Source organism: Bos javanicus, chromosome 3, assembly GCF_032452875.1.
Source record: "Bos javanicus breed banteng chromosome 3, ARS-OSU_banteng_1.0, whole genome shotgun sequence".
Taxonomy (NCBI): Eukaryota; Metazoa; Chordata; class Mammalia; order Artiodactyla; family Bovidae; genus Bos; species Bos javanicus.
In genome coordinates, this window is record NC_083870.1 from 867,632 (window position 1) to 883,885 (window position 16,254).

At 39.6% G+C, this 16,254-nt stretch overlaps 1 protein-coding gene across 4 annotated transcripts in view; it reads left to right on the forward strand.

The window, feature by feature from the left end:
• The window catches only part of ADCY10 (adenylate cyclase 10), a 105,656-nt gene that overhangs the window by 49,237 nt on the left and 40,165 nt on the right, over positions 1-16,254 (forward strand). For all 4 annotated transcript variants that reach the window (XM_061399400.1, XM_061399399.1, XM_061399401.1 and 1 more), the window contains 5 exons: positions 1,053-1,108; positions 9,766-9,919; positions 11,070-11,262; positions 11,789-11,875; positions 15,558-15,832. In XM_061399400.1, coding sequence (XP_061255384.1) covers positions 1,053-1,108; positions 9,766-9,919; positions 11,070-11,262; positions 11,789-11,875; positions 15,558-15,832 — 765 coding nt within the window. The remainder of the gene's footprint in view (positions 1-1,052; positions 1,109-9,765; positions 9,920-11,069; positions 11,263-11,788; positions 11,876-15,557; positions 15,833-16,254) is intronic.

Consider the following 16,254-nt stretch of genomic DNA (forward strand, 5'->3'; position numbering starts at 1 on the left):
TGTTAACATCCCATGGGCCAAACCGTCCACAAGGAGGAGGGCACTGCAAAGGGCACAGATACAAGTAGGGTTGAAGAAGTGGAGCCATTAATGCAGTCAGTCTACCATAGAAACTGTTTCTGAACTACCAGGACTATCTGATCCCGAAACCTGCCCTCTCTTTCATTTCTCTATACCATCTCTGAAAATAAGAGACTATGGAAATACACATACAAATATGAACCTGGCCTGTTTCCTATCCTGAAATCCAATGGGGAAGACGACATACACAAAATTAGCAGTATGGGAGACTTCGGTATGTGCTATAATACAAAGGCATAACAAAATGTTTAGTATGATATAGTATAGACAAGGGAATGAGTCATTTGTTGGAAAAGGCCCCTTTAAGAGAAGATATTATGGGAAAAAAAAAAAAAGAGAGATGATATTATGCAGTGGACAAGCATATGCCCTTGATCCTCGTTTTAGATATTGACTCTGTCAGTATCCTCTGTCACCACTACCCATGGGATCTTGTTCACGTTAAACTCTATGTACCTCAGTTTTCTTATTTGTAAAATGGACATAATAATAATAATACCTTCTCAATAAGCTTTTTGTCTGGAGTAAAGAAAATGATTATGTAAAGCACTTGAAAGTGCCAGGCATGTAGCATGTGTTCCACAAAGATGAGCTATTGTTGTTTGAGCAATTGGTAGAATCTTTCTGTGCTGGGAGACAAGATAACACATCTAACTTTATTGGGTCCCCTACTGAGTGTCTGGTTTCCCTGGAAGAGGGTCAGTTCTACCAATGCAGACTCAACAAGCATTTTTTGAACAATATATCAGGCTCTGAGTTAAGGCAGCTACTTAAGTTGATTGGAGACTCTATTACCAGGTAAGAACTTCTTTGTTCCCTTCCTCTTGGCATCTGCACCCTTGAGTCAGGGGACAGACTCCTGTTAGAGTTTGAAAAGGAGGCTTTCTGGGAACTAAGAGCTAGTCCCTCTGGCTTTCAATATTTCCCTATTTTGACACTAACATCTTTTTTTTTTTTTTCCTTCTCTTCAGCATGTTTGGGATGGCATACCTCATCTGCAACAGAAATGAGCGTTACCCTTTGCTGGGTAGGTAGTGGGCCTTGACTTTTAAACCTCCTTATTGAGCTATAACATGACATACAGAAAAGTACACCAATGATAAATCCTCAGCTTAGTGAATTTTCACAAAATGAACATATAATCGCCATCCAGGCCAAGAAATTAACAAAGAAAAAAAAAAATAGCAGTACTCTGGAAGCCCTCAAATGCTTTATTCCTCTCCCTTTACCCAAAGATCAAAAGTAATTCTAAATTACTTCAGTTCAGTTCAGTTCAGTCGCTCAGTTGTGTCCGACTCCTTACAACCCCATGGGCTGCAGCATGCCAGGCTTCCCTGTCCATGACCAACTCACCAACAACATCACCTAAATTACTTAGGCCTGTTCTTAAAATTTATATGAATGAAATCCTACATTGCATAGTTACATAAGCCTTCTTTTAGTCGACATTATGTTGTGAAATTCATCCATATTATTTGCTGTATCTATAATTCATTCATTTTCATTGCTATGTAGTAGAGTTGGCCCTCTGTATCGGCAGTGTCAGCATCCACGGACTCAAACAACCACAAAGCAAAAATACCTTAAGAAAATTCCAAAAAGCTAAACTTGAATTTGTTGCACACAAGCAACTATTCATGTTGCATTTACACTGTATTTGCTATTATAATTCATCTAGAGATGGTTTAAAATATACAGAAGATATGTGTAGATTATATGCAAATACCATGCCATTTTATATAAGGGACTTGAGCATCTGTGGATTTTGTATCCCTGGGGGTCCTGGAACCAATTTCCTGTGGGACACAGAGAGGTGACTATATTCCATTTTATAAACATACAACAGTGTATTCCTTCTGTATTTGTACATTTGAGTTGTTTCCAGTCTGGGTTCTTGTGAATAATACTGCCATAAAAAGTTTTGTACAAGTCTTATGATGACCATATGTTTGCTTTTCTGCTCTTGGGTATATATATGTATATACAGGTGATATTGTTGCAAAAGGTACAGTTTTGGTAGATGATGCCAAATAATTTTCTAAAATGGTCATATTTGATTATACTCTGACTGGAGTGTTACAAATGTTCCATTTGCTTTTCATTCTTATCAACAACTTAGTTTTATCAGTCTGTACTTTTAATAATTCTTTTGGTATTATAGTGGTATATCATTGTGGTTTCCATCTATTCCAACCCTGATGTGGTTGAGTGCCTTTTCCAAATATTTATTGGCCACGTGGAAATCATCTTTTATAACAGTGTCTGTATAGATCTTTTGTTTATTTTTCAATTGGGTTATATGTTTTTATACATGTGTTGGAATTATATATTCTGAAATAAGTCCATTTGTTTTTGCTGTATGTGACTTTTCCCATTCTGTGCTTGCCTTTTTATTCTGTTAGTGATGTAATTAATGAACACAGTTTTTTTTATTTTCATGAAATCCAACTTACTAGTCTTTTCCTCTGTAGTTAGTACTTTTGTGAAAGTACTAACACACTGTTTGTGAAATCTTTCCTCACCCACAAATCATGAAGATACTTTCCTACATTCTCTTCTAGAAATTTTGTTTTACCTTTTATTTTTAGAGCTGTGACCCAACTGGCAGTGATGTTTTTGTAATTCTTGGTAAAAGGGACCCTATCATAAGAAAGCTAACTCAAGACTAGACAGGAAAGTAGACATAAAATGAAGTAGAGAAGAGACCGAAGTGAGGATTGGCCTGTGGATTCTGAAAGCAGCCGTTTCTAATAATGGCTTGTAGTTTCCTTCTGTCAGAAGGAATAATGGTTTGTAATTTCCTTCTGTTAGACCTGAGCATACTTAAAAGTATCATTATAAATTAAATCCTGGTCATACCTGTGTTAGGGCAATTAAGAGGAGGCTCTGCCCCACACTGGTGGGGGTGGTATTAGGACAGAATCTTGATGTCAGCATAGTCTAAAAGAAGGCAACAGTTCCAGAACAGCAAAGAGCACCCAAACCAGCAGTAATGCCTCACTTTCAGTGCATTCAGGTAGTTTTCAGAGTATGCATGCATTGCTTCCAAGTCCAGATCCACAAACTCCTGAAGGCTAGAAAGGAGGAGTGTCTACTCTCACCTTTCTCCAAGGCCTTACTTTCCATCCTAGGATATGCTTGTGATCATGATTGATAGCAAATGGAAATCCTAACCCCCTTTCTCCAAGATCGAGGACTCAGTATGACGGACATACTAGAACACATTGGTATAATATGTATATATTTTGCAGTCTGGTCTAGTTGCCTTTTTGCCCTGATTTCACCAGAATAAGATAAAAATCAGGCCTATATATCATTCCTTAAAGCTGTAAGCAAAAACAGACTGTCTGAGGTTAGCAGCATGGAAAGTACTCTTAGAAGAGCTCCTGTACAAGAACTTCTATATGCACACTGACAACAAAACTAACATGAACAAAAAATGTTTTTTCAAGGGTCAAAAATGCATACAATACTTTCAGATAGTAGGACCTTGTTTAAATAGAAATAAGGCATAATTCAAGTCAAGAGGTTAAACTCGTTTCAGAACCCAACTAAAGAAGGAATTCAGGAGTTCTTACCTCTATATGTTGTATACAAATAGAGCACAAAAAGCTGGAAGAGTCTGCTCTGCGGCCTTCTGGGCCTGATCGTCTGAGTTCTTGTGTAAACTTTAGGCCAAAGAAGAGCACTACACATCTTACAAAACCAAATTCAAATGCATTTTCAGAAAGGAAATGTTTCATCTAAAAGAAGCAGGATGGTCTACAGAGTAGTTCTCACTAAATCTTACCCAGAAATTTACATTACCAAATAAACATGTAAGCTTCTTTGTATGAAATTCTAAACTTAGAGTAGTGGTCTTGGTTTTCAATAGATTTTAAATAACACTTGGATATATATTTACTCTATCAATGGGGAAAAAACAAAAAGGGCACTCCACAGTAATCAGTCCATCAAAGAAGGAAGAGTCAGCCCTTATTTGTTCTCTAGCTCTTTTGACAGAACAACCCCACAAGAGACTGAGCCAGACTTGCCTATAACTGTCCAGGAGTCTCCAGCGGAGGCATGGGTCGACAGTGGCCTGCTGCAGGGTCAGGGGCACTGACTCCAACAGTCCTGGGAGCAGGAGCATACTGACATAAGTCCTTTTGAAGGAGGTTGCCATTACTACCATTACCCCTACCATAGTTTGGCCTCAGGCCAAACTGCAGGGAGGGAACATAGCCCCACCCATCAGCAGAAAATTGGAGTAAAGATTTACCAAGCAAGGCCCCACATGTTAGAGCAAGACCCAGTTTGCCCCTCAGCCAGTCCCTCCAATCAGGAAACTTCCATAAGCCTCTTATCCTTCTCCATCAGAGGGCAGATAGAATGAAGACCAGAATCACAGAAAACTAACCAAACTGATCACATGGATCACAGCCTTGTCTAACTCAATGAAACTATGAGCCATGCTGTATAGGGCCACCATGGGGCTAAACTTGACATGGACAGGTCATGGTGGAGAGTTTTGATTGGCCCACATGGTTCACTGGAGAAGGGAATGGCAAACCACTTCAGCATTCTTGCCTTGAGAACCCCATGAACAGTATGAAAGGGAAAAATATATGACACTGAAAGATGAACTCCCCAGGTCAGTACATGCCCAATATGCTACTGGAGAAGAGTGAAGAAAAAGCTCCAGAGGAATGAAGAGGCTAAACCAACGTGGAAACAACGCCCAGATGTGGATCTGTCTGGTAGTGAAAGTAAAGTCCGATGCTGTAAAGAACAATATTGCACATTATGTCTATCAAGATAAATTGGAAGTGGTCAAACAGGAGAAGGCAAGAGTGAACATCAAAAATTTTAGGAATCAGTGAACTAAAATGGACCGGAATGGGCAAATTTAATTCAGATGACCATTGTATCTACTACTGTGGGCAAGAATCCCTTAGAAGATATGGAGTAGCCCTCAGAATCAGCAAAAGAGTTCAAAATGCAGTACTTGGGTGCAGTCTCAAAAGTGATGAAATGATCTCTGTTCATTTCCAAGGCAAACCGTTCAATATAACAGTAATCCCCATCTATGCCCCAACCACTAATGCCAAAGAAGCTGAAGTTGAACGGTTCTATGAAGACCTATGAGACCTTCTAGAACTAACACCAAAAAAGATGTCCTTTTCATCATAGGGAACTGGAATGCAAATGTAGGAAGACAAGAGATACCAGAAGTAACAGGCAAGTTTGGCCTTGGAATACAAAATGAAGCAGGACAAAGGCTAACAGTTTTGCCAAGAGGATGCATGTGTCATAGCAAACACCCTCTTCCAGCAACACAAGAGATGGCTCTACACATGGACATCACCAGATGGTCAATACTGAAATCAGGTTGATTCTATTATTTGCAGCTGAGAATGGAGAAACTCTATACAAGCAGCTAAAACAACATCGGGAGCTTACTGTTGCTCAGATCATGAATTCCTTATTGTAAAATTCAGATTTAAATTGAACAAAGTAGAGAAAACCATTAAACCATTCGGTTCAGTTCAGTTGCTCAGTTGTATCCGACTCTCTGCGACTCCATGGACTGCAGTATGCCAAGCCTCCCTGCCCATCACCAGCTCCTGGAGTTTATCAAACTCATGTCCATTGAGTCGGTGAGGCCATCCAACCATCTCATCATCTGTCGTCCACTTCTCCTCCTGCCTTCAGTCTTTCCCAGCATCAGGGTCTTTTCCAGTGAGTCAGCTCTTCACATCAGGCGGCCAAAGTATTAGAGTTTCAGCTTCAACATCAGTCCTTCCAGTGAACACCCAGGACTGACCTCCTTTAGAATGGACTGGTTGGATCTCCTTGCTGTCCAAGGGACTCTCAAGAGTCTTCTCCAACACCACAGTTCAAAAGCATCAATTCTTCAGTGCTCAGCTTTCTTTATAGTCCAACTCTCACATCCATACATGACTTTGGAAAAACCGAAGCCTTGACTAGATGGTCCTTTTTTGGCAAAGTAATGTCTCTTCTTTTTAATATGCTATCTAGGTTGGTCATAACTTTCCATCCAAGGAGTAAGCATCTTTTGATTTCATGGCTATAGTCACCATCTCCAGTGATTCTGAAGCCCAAGAAAATAAAGTCAGCCACTGTTTCCACTGTTTCCCCATCTATTTGCCATGAAGTGATGGGACCGGACACCATTGTCTTAGTTTTCTGAATGTTGAGCTTTAAGCCAACTTTTTCACTCTCCACTTTCACTTTCATCAAGAGGCTCTTTAGTTCTTCTTCACTTTCTGCCATAAGGGTAGTGTCATCTGCATATCTGAGGTTATTGATATTTCTCCTGGCAATCTTGATTCCAGCTTGTGCTTCATCTAGCCCAGTGTTTCTCATGATGTACTCTGCATATAAGTTAAAAAAGCAGGGTGACAACATGCAGCCTTGATGTACTCCTTTTCCTATTTGGAACCAGTCTGTTGTTCCATGTCCAGTTCTAACTGTTGCTTCCTGACCTGCATACAGATTTCTCAAGAGGCAGGTCAGGTGGTCTGGTATTCCCATCTCTTTCAGAATTTTCCACTGGAGAAGTGAATGGCAAACCACTTCAATTATCTTGCCTTGAGAATCCCATGAACAGATCATTCAGGTATGACCTAAATCAAATCCCTTATGATTCTACAGTGGAAGTCACAAATAGATTCAACAGATTAGATCTGATAGTGCCTGAAGAACTATGAAGATAGAGGTTTGTGACATTGTACAGAAGGCGGTAATCAAAACCATCCTCAGGAAAGAGAAATGCAAAAAGGCAAAATGGTTGTTTGAGGAGGCCTTACAAATAGCTGAGAAAAGAAGAAAAAGGCAAAGAAAAAAGGAAAGATATACCCATTTGAACACAGAGTTCCAAAGAACAGAAGGAGAGATGAGAAAGACTTCTAAGTGATCAGTGCAAAGAAATAGAGGAAAACAATAGAATGGGAAAGACTAGAGACCTCTTCAAGAAAATTAGAGATACTAAGGCAATATTTCATGCAAAGATGGGCACAATAAAGGACAGAAACAGTATGGACCTAACAGAAGCAGAATATATTACAAAGAGGTGACAAGAATAACAGAAGAACTATACAAAAAATATCTTCATGACCCAGATAACCATAATGGTGTGATCACTCACCTAGAACCAGACATCCTGGAGTGTGAAGTCAAGTGGGCCTTAGGAAGCATCATTGTGAACAAAGCTAGTGGAATTCCAGCTCAGCTGTTTCAGTCCTAAAAAATGAGGCTGTGAAAGTGCTGCACTCAATATACCAGCAAATTTGGAAAACTCAGCAGTGGCCACAGGACTGGAAAAGGTGAAAATTTTTCATTCCAATCCCAAAGAAGGACAATGCCAAAGAGTGTTCAAACTACCACACAATTGCACTCATGTCACACTCTAGCAAAGTGATGCTCAAAATTCTTCAAGTAAGGCTTCATGAACAGAGAACTTTCAGACATTCAAGCTAGATTTAGAAAAGGAAGAGGAACCAGAGATCAAATTGCCAACATCCATTGGATCATAGAAAAAGCAAAAGAATTCTGGAAAAACATCTACTTGTGCTTCATTGCCTCCACTAAAGCCTTTGACTCTGTGGATCACAACAAACTGTGGAAACTTCTTTAAAAAATGGGAATACCAGACCACCTTACCTGCCTTCTGAAAAACCTGTATATAGGTCAAGAAGCAACAGCTAGAACTGGACATGAAACAATGGACTGGTTCAAAATTGGAAAAAGGGTACGTCAAGGTTGTCTATTGTCACTCTGCTTATTTAACTTAAAAGCAGAGTACATCATGCGAAATGCTGGACTTGATGAAGCACAAGCTAGAATCAAGATTGCCCAGAAAATATTAATAACCTCAGATATGCAGATGACATCTCCCTTATGGCAGAAAGCAAAGAGGAACTGAAGAGCCTTTTGATTAAAGTAAAAGAAGAGAGTGAAAAAGCTGGCTTAAAACTCAACATTCAGAAAACTAAGATCATGGCATCCAGTCCCATCACTTCGTGGCAAATAGATGGAGAAGCAATGGAAACAGTGACAGGCTTTATTTTCTTGGGCTCCAAAATCACTGGAGATGGTGACTGTAGCCATGAAATTAAAAGATGCTTGCTCCTTGGAAGAAAAGCTATGAGCAACCTAGACAGTATATTAAATAGCAGAGACATTACTTTGCCAACAAAGATCTGTCTAGTCAAGGCTATGGTTTTTCCAATAGTCATGTATGAATGTGAGAGCTGGACCATAAAGAAGGCTGAGTGCTGAAGAATTAATGCTTTTGAACTGTGGTGTTGGAGAAGACTCTTGAGAGTCCCTTGGACTGCAAGGAGATCAAACCAGTCAATCCTAAAGGACATCAATCCTGAACATTCATTGGAAGGACTGAAGCTGAAGCTGAAGCTCCATCGGCTTTGCCACCTGATGGAAAGAAGTGACTCATTAGAAAAAGACCCTGATGCTGGGAAGGATTGAAGGCAGGAGGAGAAGGGGATGACAGAGGACGAGATGGTTGGATGGCATCATCAACTTGATGGACTTGAGTTTGAGCAATCTCCAGGAGTTGGTGATGGACAGGCAAGAGTGGTGTGCTGCAATCTGTGGGGTCGCAAAGAATCGGACAAGACTGAGCAACTGAACAACAGCAACACGTTTCTGTGACTCCTTCTATCCACTGTGGTTTCAAAGATGGTAGGCTGAGTTTGAGATTTCAGTCATGGTATCCTGTTATTCATATTTAAAAACATAAGAAAAATAAGAATGATAGGGTTGTAACCCAAGGTGACTTATTTTCCTTTTTTCTTTTTCTAATTTTTCTGTATTTTCTACAGTGAGATTATGTTAGTTTTATAATCAGAAAAATGGTATAATTTATTTTTAAGAATTTATGTTGTTCTGGACTGGTGACTCGTTTCATACATGATATTATACATGCTTCAATGCCATTCTCCCAAATCCAAACTAACACAATATTGTAAAGTTTAAAAATAAAATAAAAAAAAAAGAATTTATGTTGTTCTTATGATTAATCATGTATATGAGGTTTTTTAAAAAACAAATTGAGTTTTTTGTTTTTTTTTTAATCACTGGTAACTCCTCTTGTAGCCCTGAATAAATATAGTTTCTCATTTACAAAAGTAAGTTTCCTTCACAGAATTAAAAGTAAAAATATTTTATCCATCCTGTACAACATGAGAACCTTAACTTTATAAATTGATTTCTTAATGTGATAAGCTATAGTTATTTCTAATGTGTTATAGAAAAAATAGAAAAAGGAAAAGAAAACAAGCATTCGGGTCAGATAACCCTGGTTTAATTCCTGCTTGTATATTCTAAGCAAATCTCAGTTTGCTACACTAAAATTAAATTGACATCATAGTGAACATTATAAGAATCCTTTCCCTCACAGCTTATGGGCATCAAAAAACCAAACCAAAACAAACAAACAAAAACCAAACAAACCTGTAAAACCACACTACTAACTGTAAAGTTCTAACTGAAGATATTTTAAAAATTTTAAAGTGCACAAGACCTAAAGAAACTCCATGAACAATGCCATGGAAATTCCAAGGGTATTCTTAGAAGCAGTGTTACTGTGTGCTTTTTTATATCGCTAGACAATTTTATGTTGACTGGGTTTGCTCCCTTTTTGAAAAACAAAAATAACAGGACGTGAGGAGGAGATCAAATACTTCATGTGTACTATGAAGAAATTTTTGATGTCTAACTGCAGTCAAGTCCTGATGTACGAAGGAATATCAGGATATGGAAAAAGTCAGATACTTGTGGAAATTGAGTACCTGGCCCAAGGTGAGAACCACAGGTGAGTGTCATGCAATGACCACTTTTTTGTGGATCCAGAGAATCCTGACATCCTTAAGAATTTCATTTGTTTTAATGTTCCTCTCCTTTATATAGGTTGCCTCTTATAAACTACCCACAATCTATCAGTTATTATTGGATATCATGCCCCTTACATTAATAATTAATTAATGAGAAACATATTGAAGTAAGAAAATAAAAAGCTGGGTTGACCCCTTGAGATCCTAATTTAATGCCTGGAAGAGCTTGGATATTGATATTTTAAGTTTCCTAATGCTCAGACAGTTTGAGAACAACTGGTATAGATGATGAAACTGAAGCTACATTTGGTCTGAAGCAAATACATAAGTTTATCCTGTAGTTGACACTGTAGGAATCACTAGCTCAAACCATTGAGCCCTGAGAATGTGGTTAGAGAATGGAAGGCCTCTGGATTTTCCTTTGAAAGGCAGAGCTAATGTACTTGCCTCTTGCTATTTGTCTCTTTTCAAAGAAGGAATGTCATGAGGGCTGTCTTTGGAACAACCTGTCTCATGGAGGTGAACAGTGTGGTATTCAATAACAGTGATGATAACCAAGACAATGGTAATTGTGTCACACACCCTCTCACCATTTAACATAAAGGTTTTAAAGGGAAAATTCTTATTAGTCTTAGTTTTAGCTGTGTTTCTACTCTCTTTAAATGTCAGGCCTGAGAGAGGCTAGTTTTTAAATGTATTTAACAGTACTGAGGGAATAATTCAAAATAACCAGAAGACATGTTATTTATTCCATCACTTACTGAGTCCTTATAGTACCTGAGTGCTATGTTAGTTTGCTAGAGCTACCGAGACAAAGCACCACAAACTAGATGGCTTAACCAACAGAAGTATATTGTCTCTGTATATAGGAGGATAGAAGTCTAAGATCCTGGTGTCGTAAAGTTGGTTCCTTCCCTCAGCTGTGAGGGACAATCTGTTTTGTCCCTCTTTCCCAGCTTCTGGTGGCTTGCTGGCGATCACTGGTATTCGTTGGCTTATGGAATCACTACCCCAATCTCTGCCTCCATTTTCACGTGATATTCTCCATGTGTGTTGTCTGTGTCCAAATTTCCCCCTCCCCAAAAAATATATTTAAAAACTCTCTCTGATTCCTGACTTTCTTATAAACAGGACTATTGCTATCGTGTTGACTAAGATCAGCTTCAATCAAAATTTTTATACCATCCAGATACTCATGGCCAATGTACTAGGTCTGGATACTTGCAAACATTATAAAGAACGACAGACTAACCTTCAAAATAAAGTCAAGTCACTGTTGGATGAAAAGTTCCATTGTCTTCTTAATGACATTTTCCATGTGCAGGTAACGAGCTGGTGTTTAGACTCCCGTGAGAAATTGTGAAGGGGCAGGTGAGGCCACCCCTCTGTCATGCTTAATGACACCGCATCTCTTTGGCTTTTATGATCCTTTCCTTTTCTCATCTAGGGCATCCAAGGTGGTAAGGAAATGGCTCCCAATCCTTGAATGAGCACCCACCTTCCTAAGATATATTGGTACCAGACTCAAGATAATCCAAATAACCATCTGCTGATTCTTTTTTTTCCCCCTCATCTTCCCATCTTAGGTATACTATACTAGCTAATCAAGGGCACAAAATCCCTCTGCTCCCAAAGGTGATTGCCAATGCAAAGATAAGAGTGTGCCCTATTTTTTCTCATATCTATTAGATTCAATGACATAGAGTATTAGAGCTGAAAGAGATGTTATGAATTATCTAACATATGAGGATTTTAAGGCACAGAACAGTAAAGTGAACTGCCAAAGACACAAACTAGTAGTTCCCGCTGCTGTTTTCCAGTACTCAATATTCTTATAATTTTTTATCTAGTTCCCTATTTCACGGGAGGTTTCCAAGATGAGCACCATGAGAAAGCAAAAGCAGTTGGAGGCGTTGTTTATGAAGATCTTGGAGCAAGTAAGAGCGTTTATGGGTCAAATAATGGAGGGGAGGGGAGAAACTGGGCATCCTATCGCAAAGCCAGGTTGTCTCAAGAGTTCAGATTCCAAAGACAAGAAGCTGTGAATTATGTGAAAGCTTTAACCCAAAGTGTTTCATTCTCCTCCATCCTTCGAAACCCCAAGGTGAGAGTCTATTCAGAATTTAGTTGTATTTGAAAGGAGTCCTTTAACATTACTCCTGGGAGTTTGGCCTCATCTTAAAACCAGTCCTTGTTTTTTCCCTCCCTCTGTGTAAGAAGCGATCTATCAAACCATTAATGTATACAGGCTCTGGAGTCAGACTACAAGAGCTTGAGCCCTTAAGCCTATTATTTGCTACCTAGGTAAGCTTGACCAAATGACTCAACCTGTCCGTGCTTTTACTTTATCTTCTATAAAGTGAAGAAATAATAGTACCCAGCTCACAGGGTTATAAGGTTTAAATGACTAGATTATGTGTAAAACAGAATAGAATCTTTTTCACTGAAGCCACTCAGCCAATGTTAACTGTTTCTCTCTGAGTAATATCATGACTGTCCATTATATGCGGTTGATCACCAACTTTATATCCCATTCCCTAGCTCTCTTGTAAGCACCAGAACCATGTTTCGAAGAACCTTCTGTGTATTCCACTTGGATGTGGGGAATCATACTCAGTTCAGTGTCTAACACTAAATTCATTTTCCTCCCCTACTTCAGTACCCTATCTTCCTCATCCTGATCGTGACCTTTGATTTAGTTAATAACAAGTTCATTCACACATCATTCAAGTTATGTTTGCTACCTTCCTCACTATTTGCCACATCTTCTGCATCTACTCAGTTGCCAAGTCCTACATGTCTACCTCAGACCGACTCTAGAACCCATCCATCCTGTGTTCCCCACTATAGTTCAGGCTCTTTCTCTTCTATTACTATAGCTTTCCAGCTAATCTCTGTGCAGTATACCTCTCCACTGCAATTCATCCTCCATATAACTGCCAGGGTGTATGCAAATTGCTCCAACCTCTGCTTTATACTAGTCAAACAATTCTCAATACTAAGAGATAAAAGCTAAAAGACTTTTTTTTAACCTTGGAGAAATGCTACTCATCGTTCAGTGTCACCTCTTCAGTTGAGAACTCCCCCAGATCACAAGGCATGACTAATTCTTCTCCCACTGTGCTTCTGTGAACATACTCCCACTGTGAACATACTTCTTATTATGTTTTCCATACTGTATTGCAATTTGCTACTTCAATCTGTCTCTCTCCCTCAGGACATTGTGGACTTCTTAAGGAGAGGGAGCCTCTTATTCATTTTCGTATCACTATTGACCAGAAGAATGTTTGGCACACAATAAACAATTCAAGTTTGTGGCAATAAATGTACAACAGAAATTCCTCCTTTTCCACTGCAGGCAAATAAGGCCATATCAGTAATTTCTAAATGTCAGATTTTGAGGACTGTTTGCATCACAAATATCCAGGAAGCTTGATAAAATATATGTATTTATGAGTTCTACCTGAAATTGAAAAAGGCTTGGTTTGGGCCTAGGAATCTGTTTAGTTTGTTTTTAAAATTCCTCAGTGGTTCTGATACAGATCTAGTTGGAAACTGTGACTAAAGCTGTGCTTTGACTCAGTGCTATGATGACAGTCTTTGGATCATTTACTATCAGTGTGATCTTGGGCAAGTGGCTTAACTTCTCTGTGCCTTAATTTTCTCAGTAAATAGATTCAAGAGTGCCACCTCTGTAAACATTATGAAGATTTTAAATGAATTAATTTATGGAAGTGCATCACACATTGCTGGGAACACAGTAGGTGCAGTGTAAATGTTGGCTTTTATTCACATTAGATATGACCCAATTCAATCTATTTAAAAATTTTTAAAATTTATTTGGCTGTTCTGAGTCTTACTTGCAGCACACAGGATCATCAGTCTTCACTGTGGCATGCAGGATCTTACAGTTGTGGCAAGTGGGATCTAGTTCCCTGACCAAGGATCAAACCTGGGCCCCTTGCATTGGGAGCAGAGAGTCTTAGCTGCTGGACCCCCAGGGAGTCTTCAATCTTCTTATTTTAAACCTATGGAAGCTGGGGCCAATGATGTACTATTGAATTCATGTGGGGGTTTTGGTTCTTGCTTTACTCTCCTCAATTCACAAGTAATTCACTGATAAGACCATTCTATGAGTAAAACTCACATTCCTATCTGCCCATATGATATTTTTAAAGACAGGAGTTTTAAAGATGATAGTCAAATACAAAACAAAACAATGGGATGCTAACCTCTATTCATTAAATGTTCTCAGAGTCAGTGAAGAGCGTACAATCTGGTGACAGAATGAGGCTGTAAGAGGAGACTTACTGTGTGTATGTGAGAAAACAGGCTATGTAATACTTTAGAATGATCGTCTTCTGAAATTTGAAAGTACCCTTTACTGCTTTGGTTTATAAAAACATATAGAGGGAAAGAATGGCTTAACAATCACTTCTCAGAGGGAACCAAGAGAAGCCAAGAGCAGTCTGGAGCAGCAAGAATGGGAAAAGTTTCCTCCATTTAGATATCTTACACTGTGGAAATATAGAGCCCACTACACGAGGGCTCACACTACAATGTAAGCTCTATGTTTTGTCTAATACTGTATCCTCAGTGCTTAGAACAGCACCTGACTCTAAGGGATGCACGGTAAATGCTTAATGAGCAAATAAATAATTCAGACTAGTTAGGGAAAAGCAGTCTACACGAAAAAAGGACACTTGATCTGTTTTTAAGTATAACGTGCTATAACTCAAGCTGCTGCTGCTGCGAAGTTGCTTCAGTCGTGTCCGACTCTGTGCAACCCCATAGACGGCAGCCCACCAGGCTCCCCCGTCCCTGGGATTCTCCAGGCAAGAACACTGGAGTGGGTTGCCATTTCCTTCTCCAATGCATGAAAGTGAAAAGTGAAAGTGAAGTCGCTCAGTCGTGTCCGACTCCTAGTGACCCCATGGACTTCAGCCCACCAGGCTCCTCCGTCCATGGGATTTTCCAGGCAAGAGTACTGGAGTGGGGTGCCATTCAAGCTAGAACAGCATACACTGCTGGCAGGGCAAAGACCAGATCGATTCCTCTCAGCACTTTGCCTCCAGCACCCAGCCCAGTGAGTGCTTGGTAAAGATGTGTTGAATAGATGTTAGCTGAATAAATGTCAAATAGGTATTTCCAGGAGACCTTCATTTTTCAATAAATTAGAATGACTTGAAGTAAATCTCAGTTATTTTTATGTAATGGGTATTTAACTTGACTACAACCCATCTATCCTATACATTATCTTGTCACAAAGATCTGACCAAGTATGAGTTTCTTCCAGCCAGTTCAGTCCCAATGGTCACAAATTCCAAGTTAGCAGAATCTAAATTATCACAAAGACACTGGAAAGAAAAGATTTAACTTAGCTTTGCAAAACTCAGTGGAAACACATGCATACCCATACATATGTATAAAAAACTGAAGTCATGGGAGTTCCCCGGTGATCTAACTGGATTCGGTGCTTTCACTGCTATGGCCCATATTCAGTCCCTTGTCCGGGAACTGAGATCCCACAAGTCTGGCGGGGCAGCCAGAACACAAAACAAAAACAAAAAATCCTGAAGTTCTACAGCACTTTTCTTTCTATTTCTTCACCTGGTTTAGACAGTGAAAGAGCAAAGGATTATTTTCATCATTGATGAGGGCCAGTTTATCGATTCAGCCTCCTGGACCTTCATGGAAAAGCTTATCCGGTCTGTTCCCATCTTCATCATCATGTCCCTGTCTCCCTTTGTCAACACACCCTGTGCAGCTGCCAGTGCCATAATGAAGAACAGGAACACCACCTATGTCACCCTGGGACCTGTGCAGCCTAAGGACATCCTCAACAAAGTCTGCCTGGACCTCAGTGTCAAGGGCATCCCCAAAGAACTGGACACGTGAGTAACCCATTTATCCTAAGGCCTTGACTTATTCACCAGGTCCAAACTTCATCAGATTCCTTAGGTTGTGTCTGAAAGCACCCATTTCAGTGTTCTCACTGGTCCCGCCTTTCAAAGGGGCCATTGAACATGCTTGGTAGGATGGATGCTGCTCACCTTGTCTTGTTATGGTCCTTGTTACATCATGTTCAGCTTTGCTTAGAGGCATGAGTTTTGCTTCCCTTTCATCAAGCTGGGTATAGGTACACTCAACTCTAACCTACAGTGACTAACGTCACAGTCATGGGCAAGTGACACGAAAGGCAAATCGGTGAACATTAAAGACCACAACCCACAACTGAGCCAGGTCTTAGTCCCCAGTAATAACATGGTCTGGTACTGGTGTTCTTTGTCGTGGTAGATCTTGATATCTTCTCAGT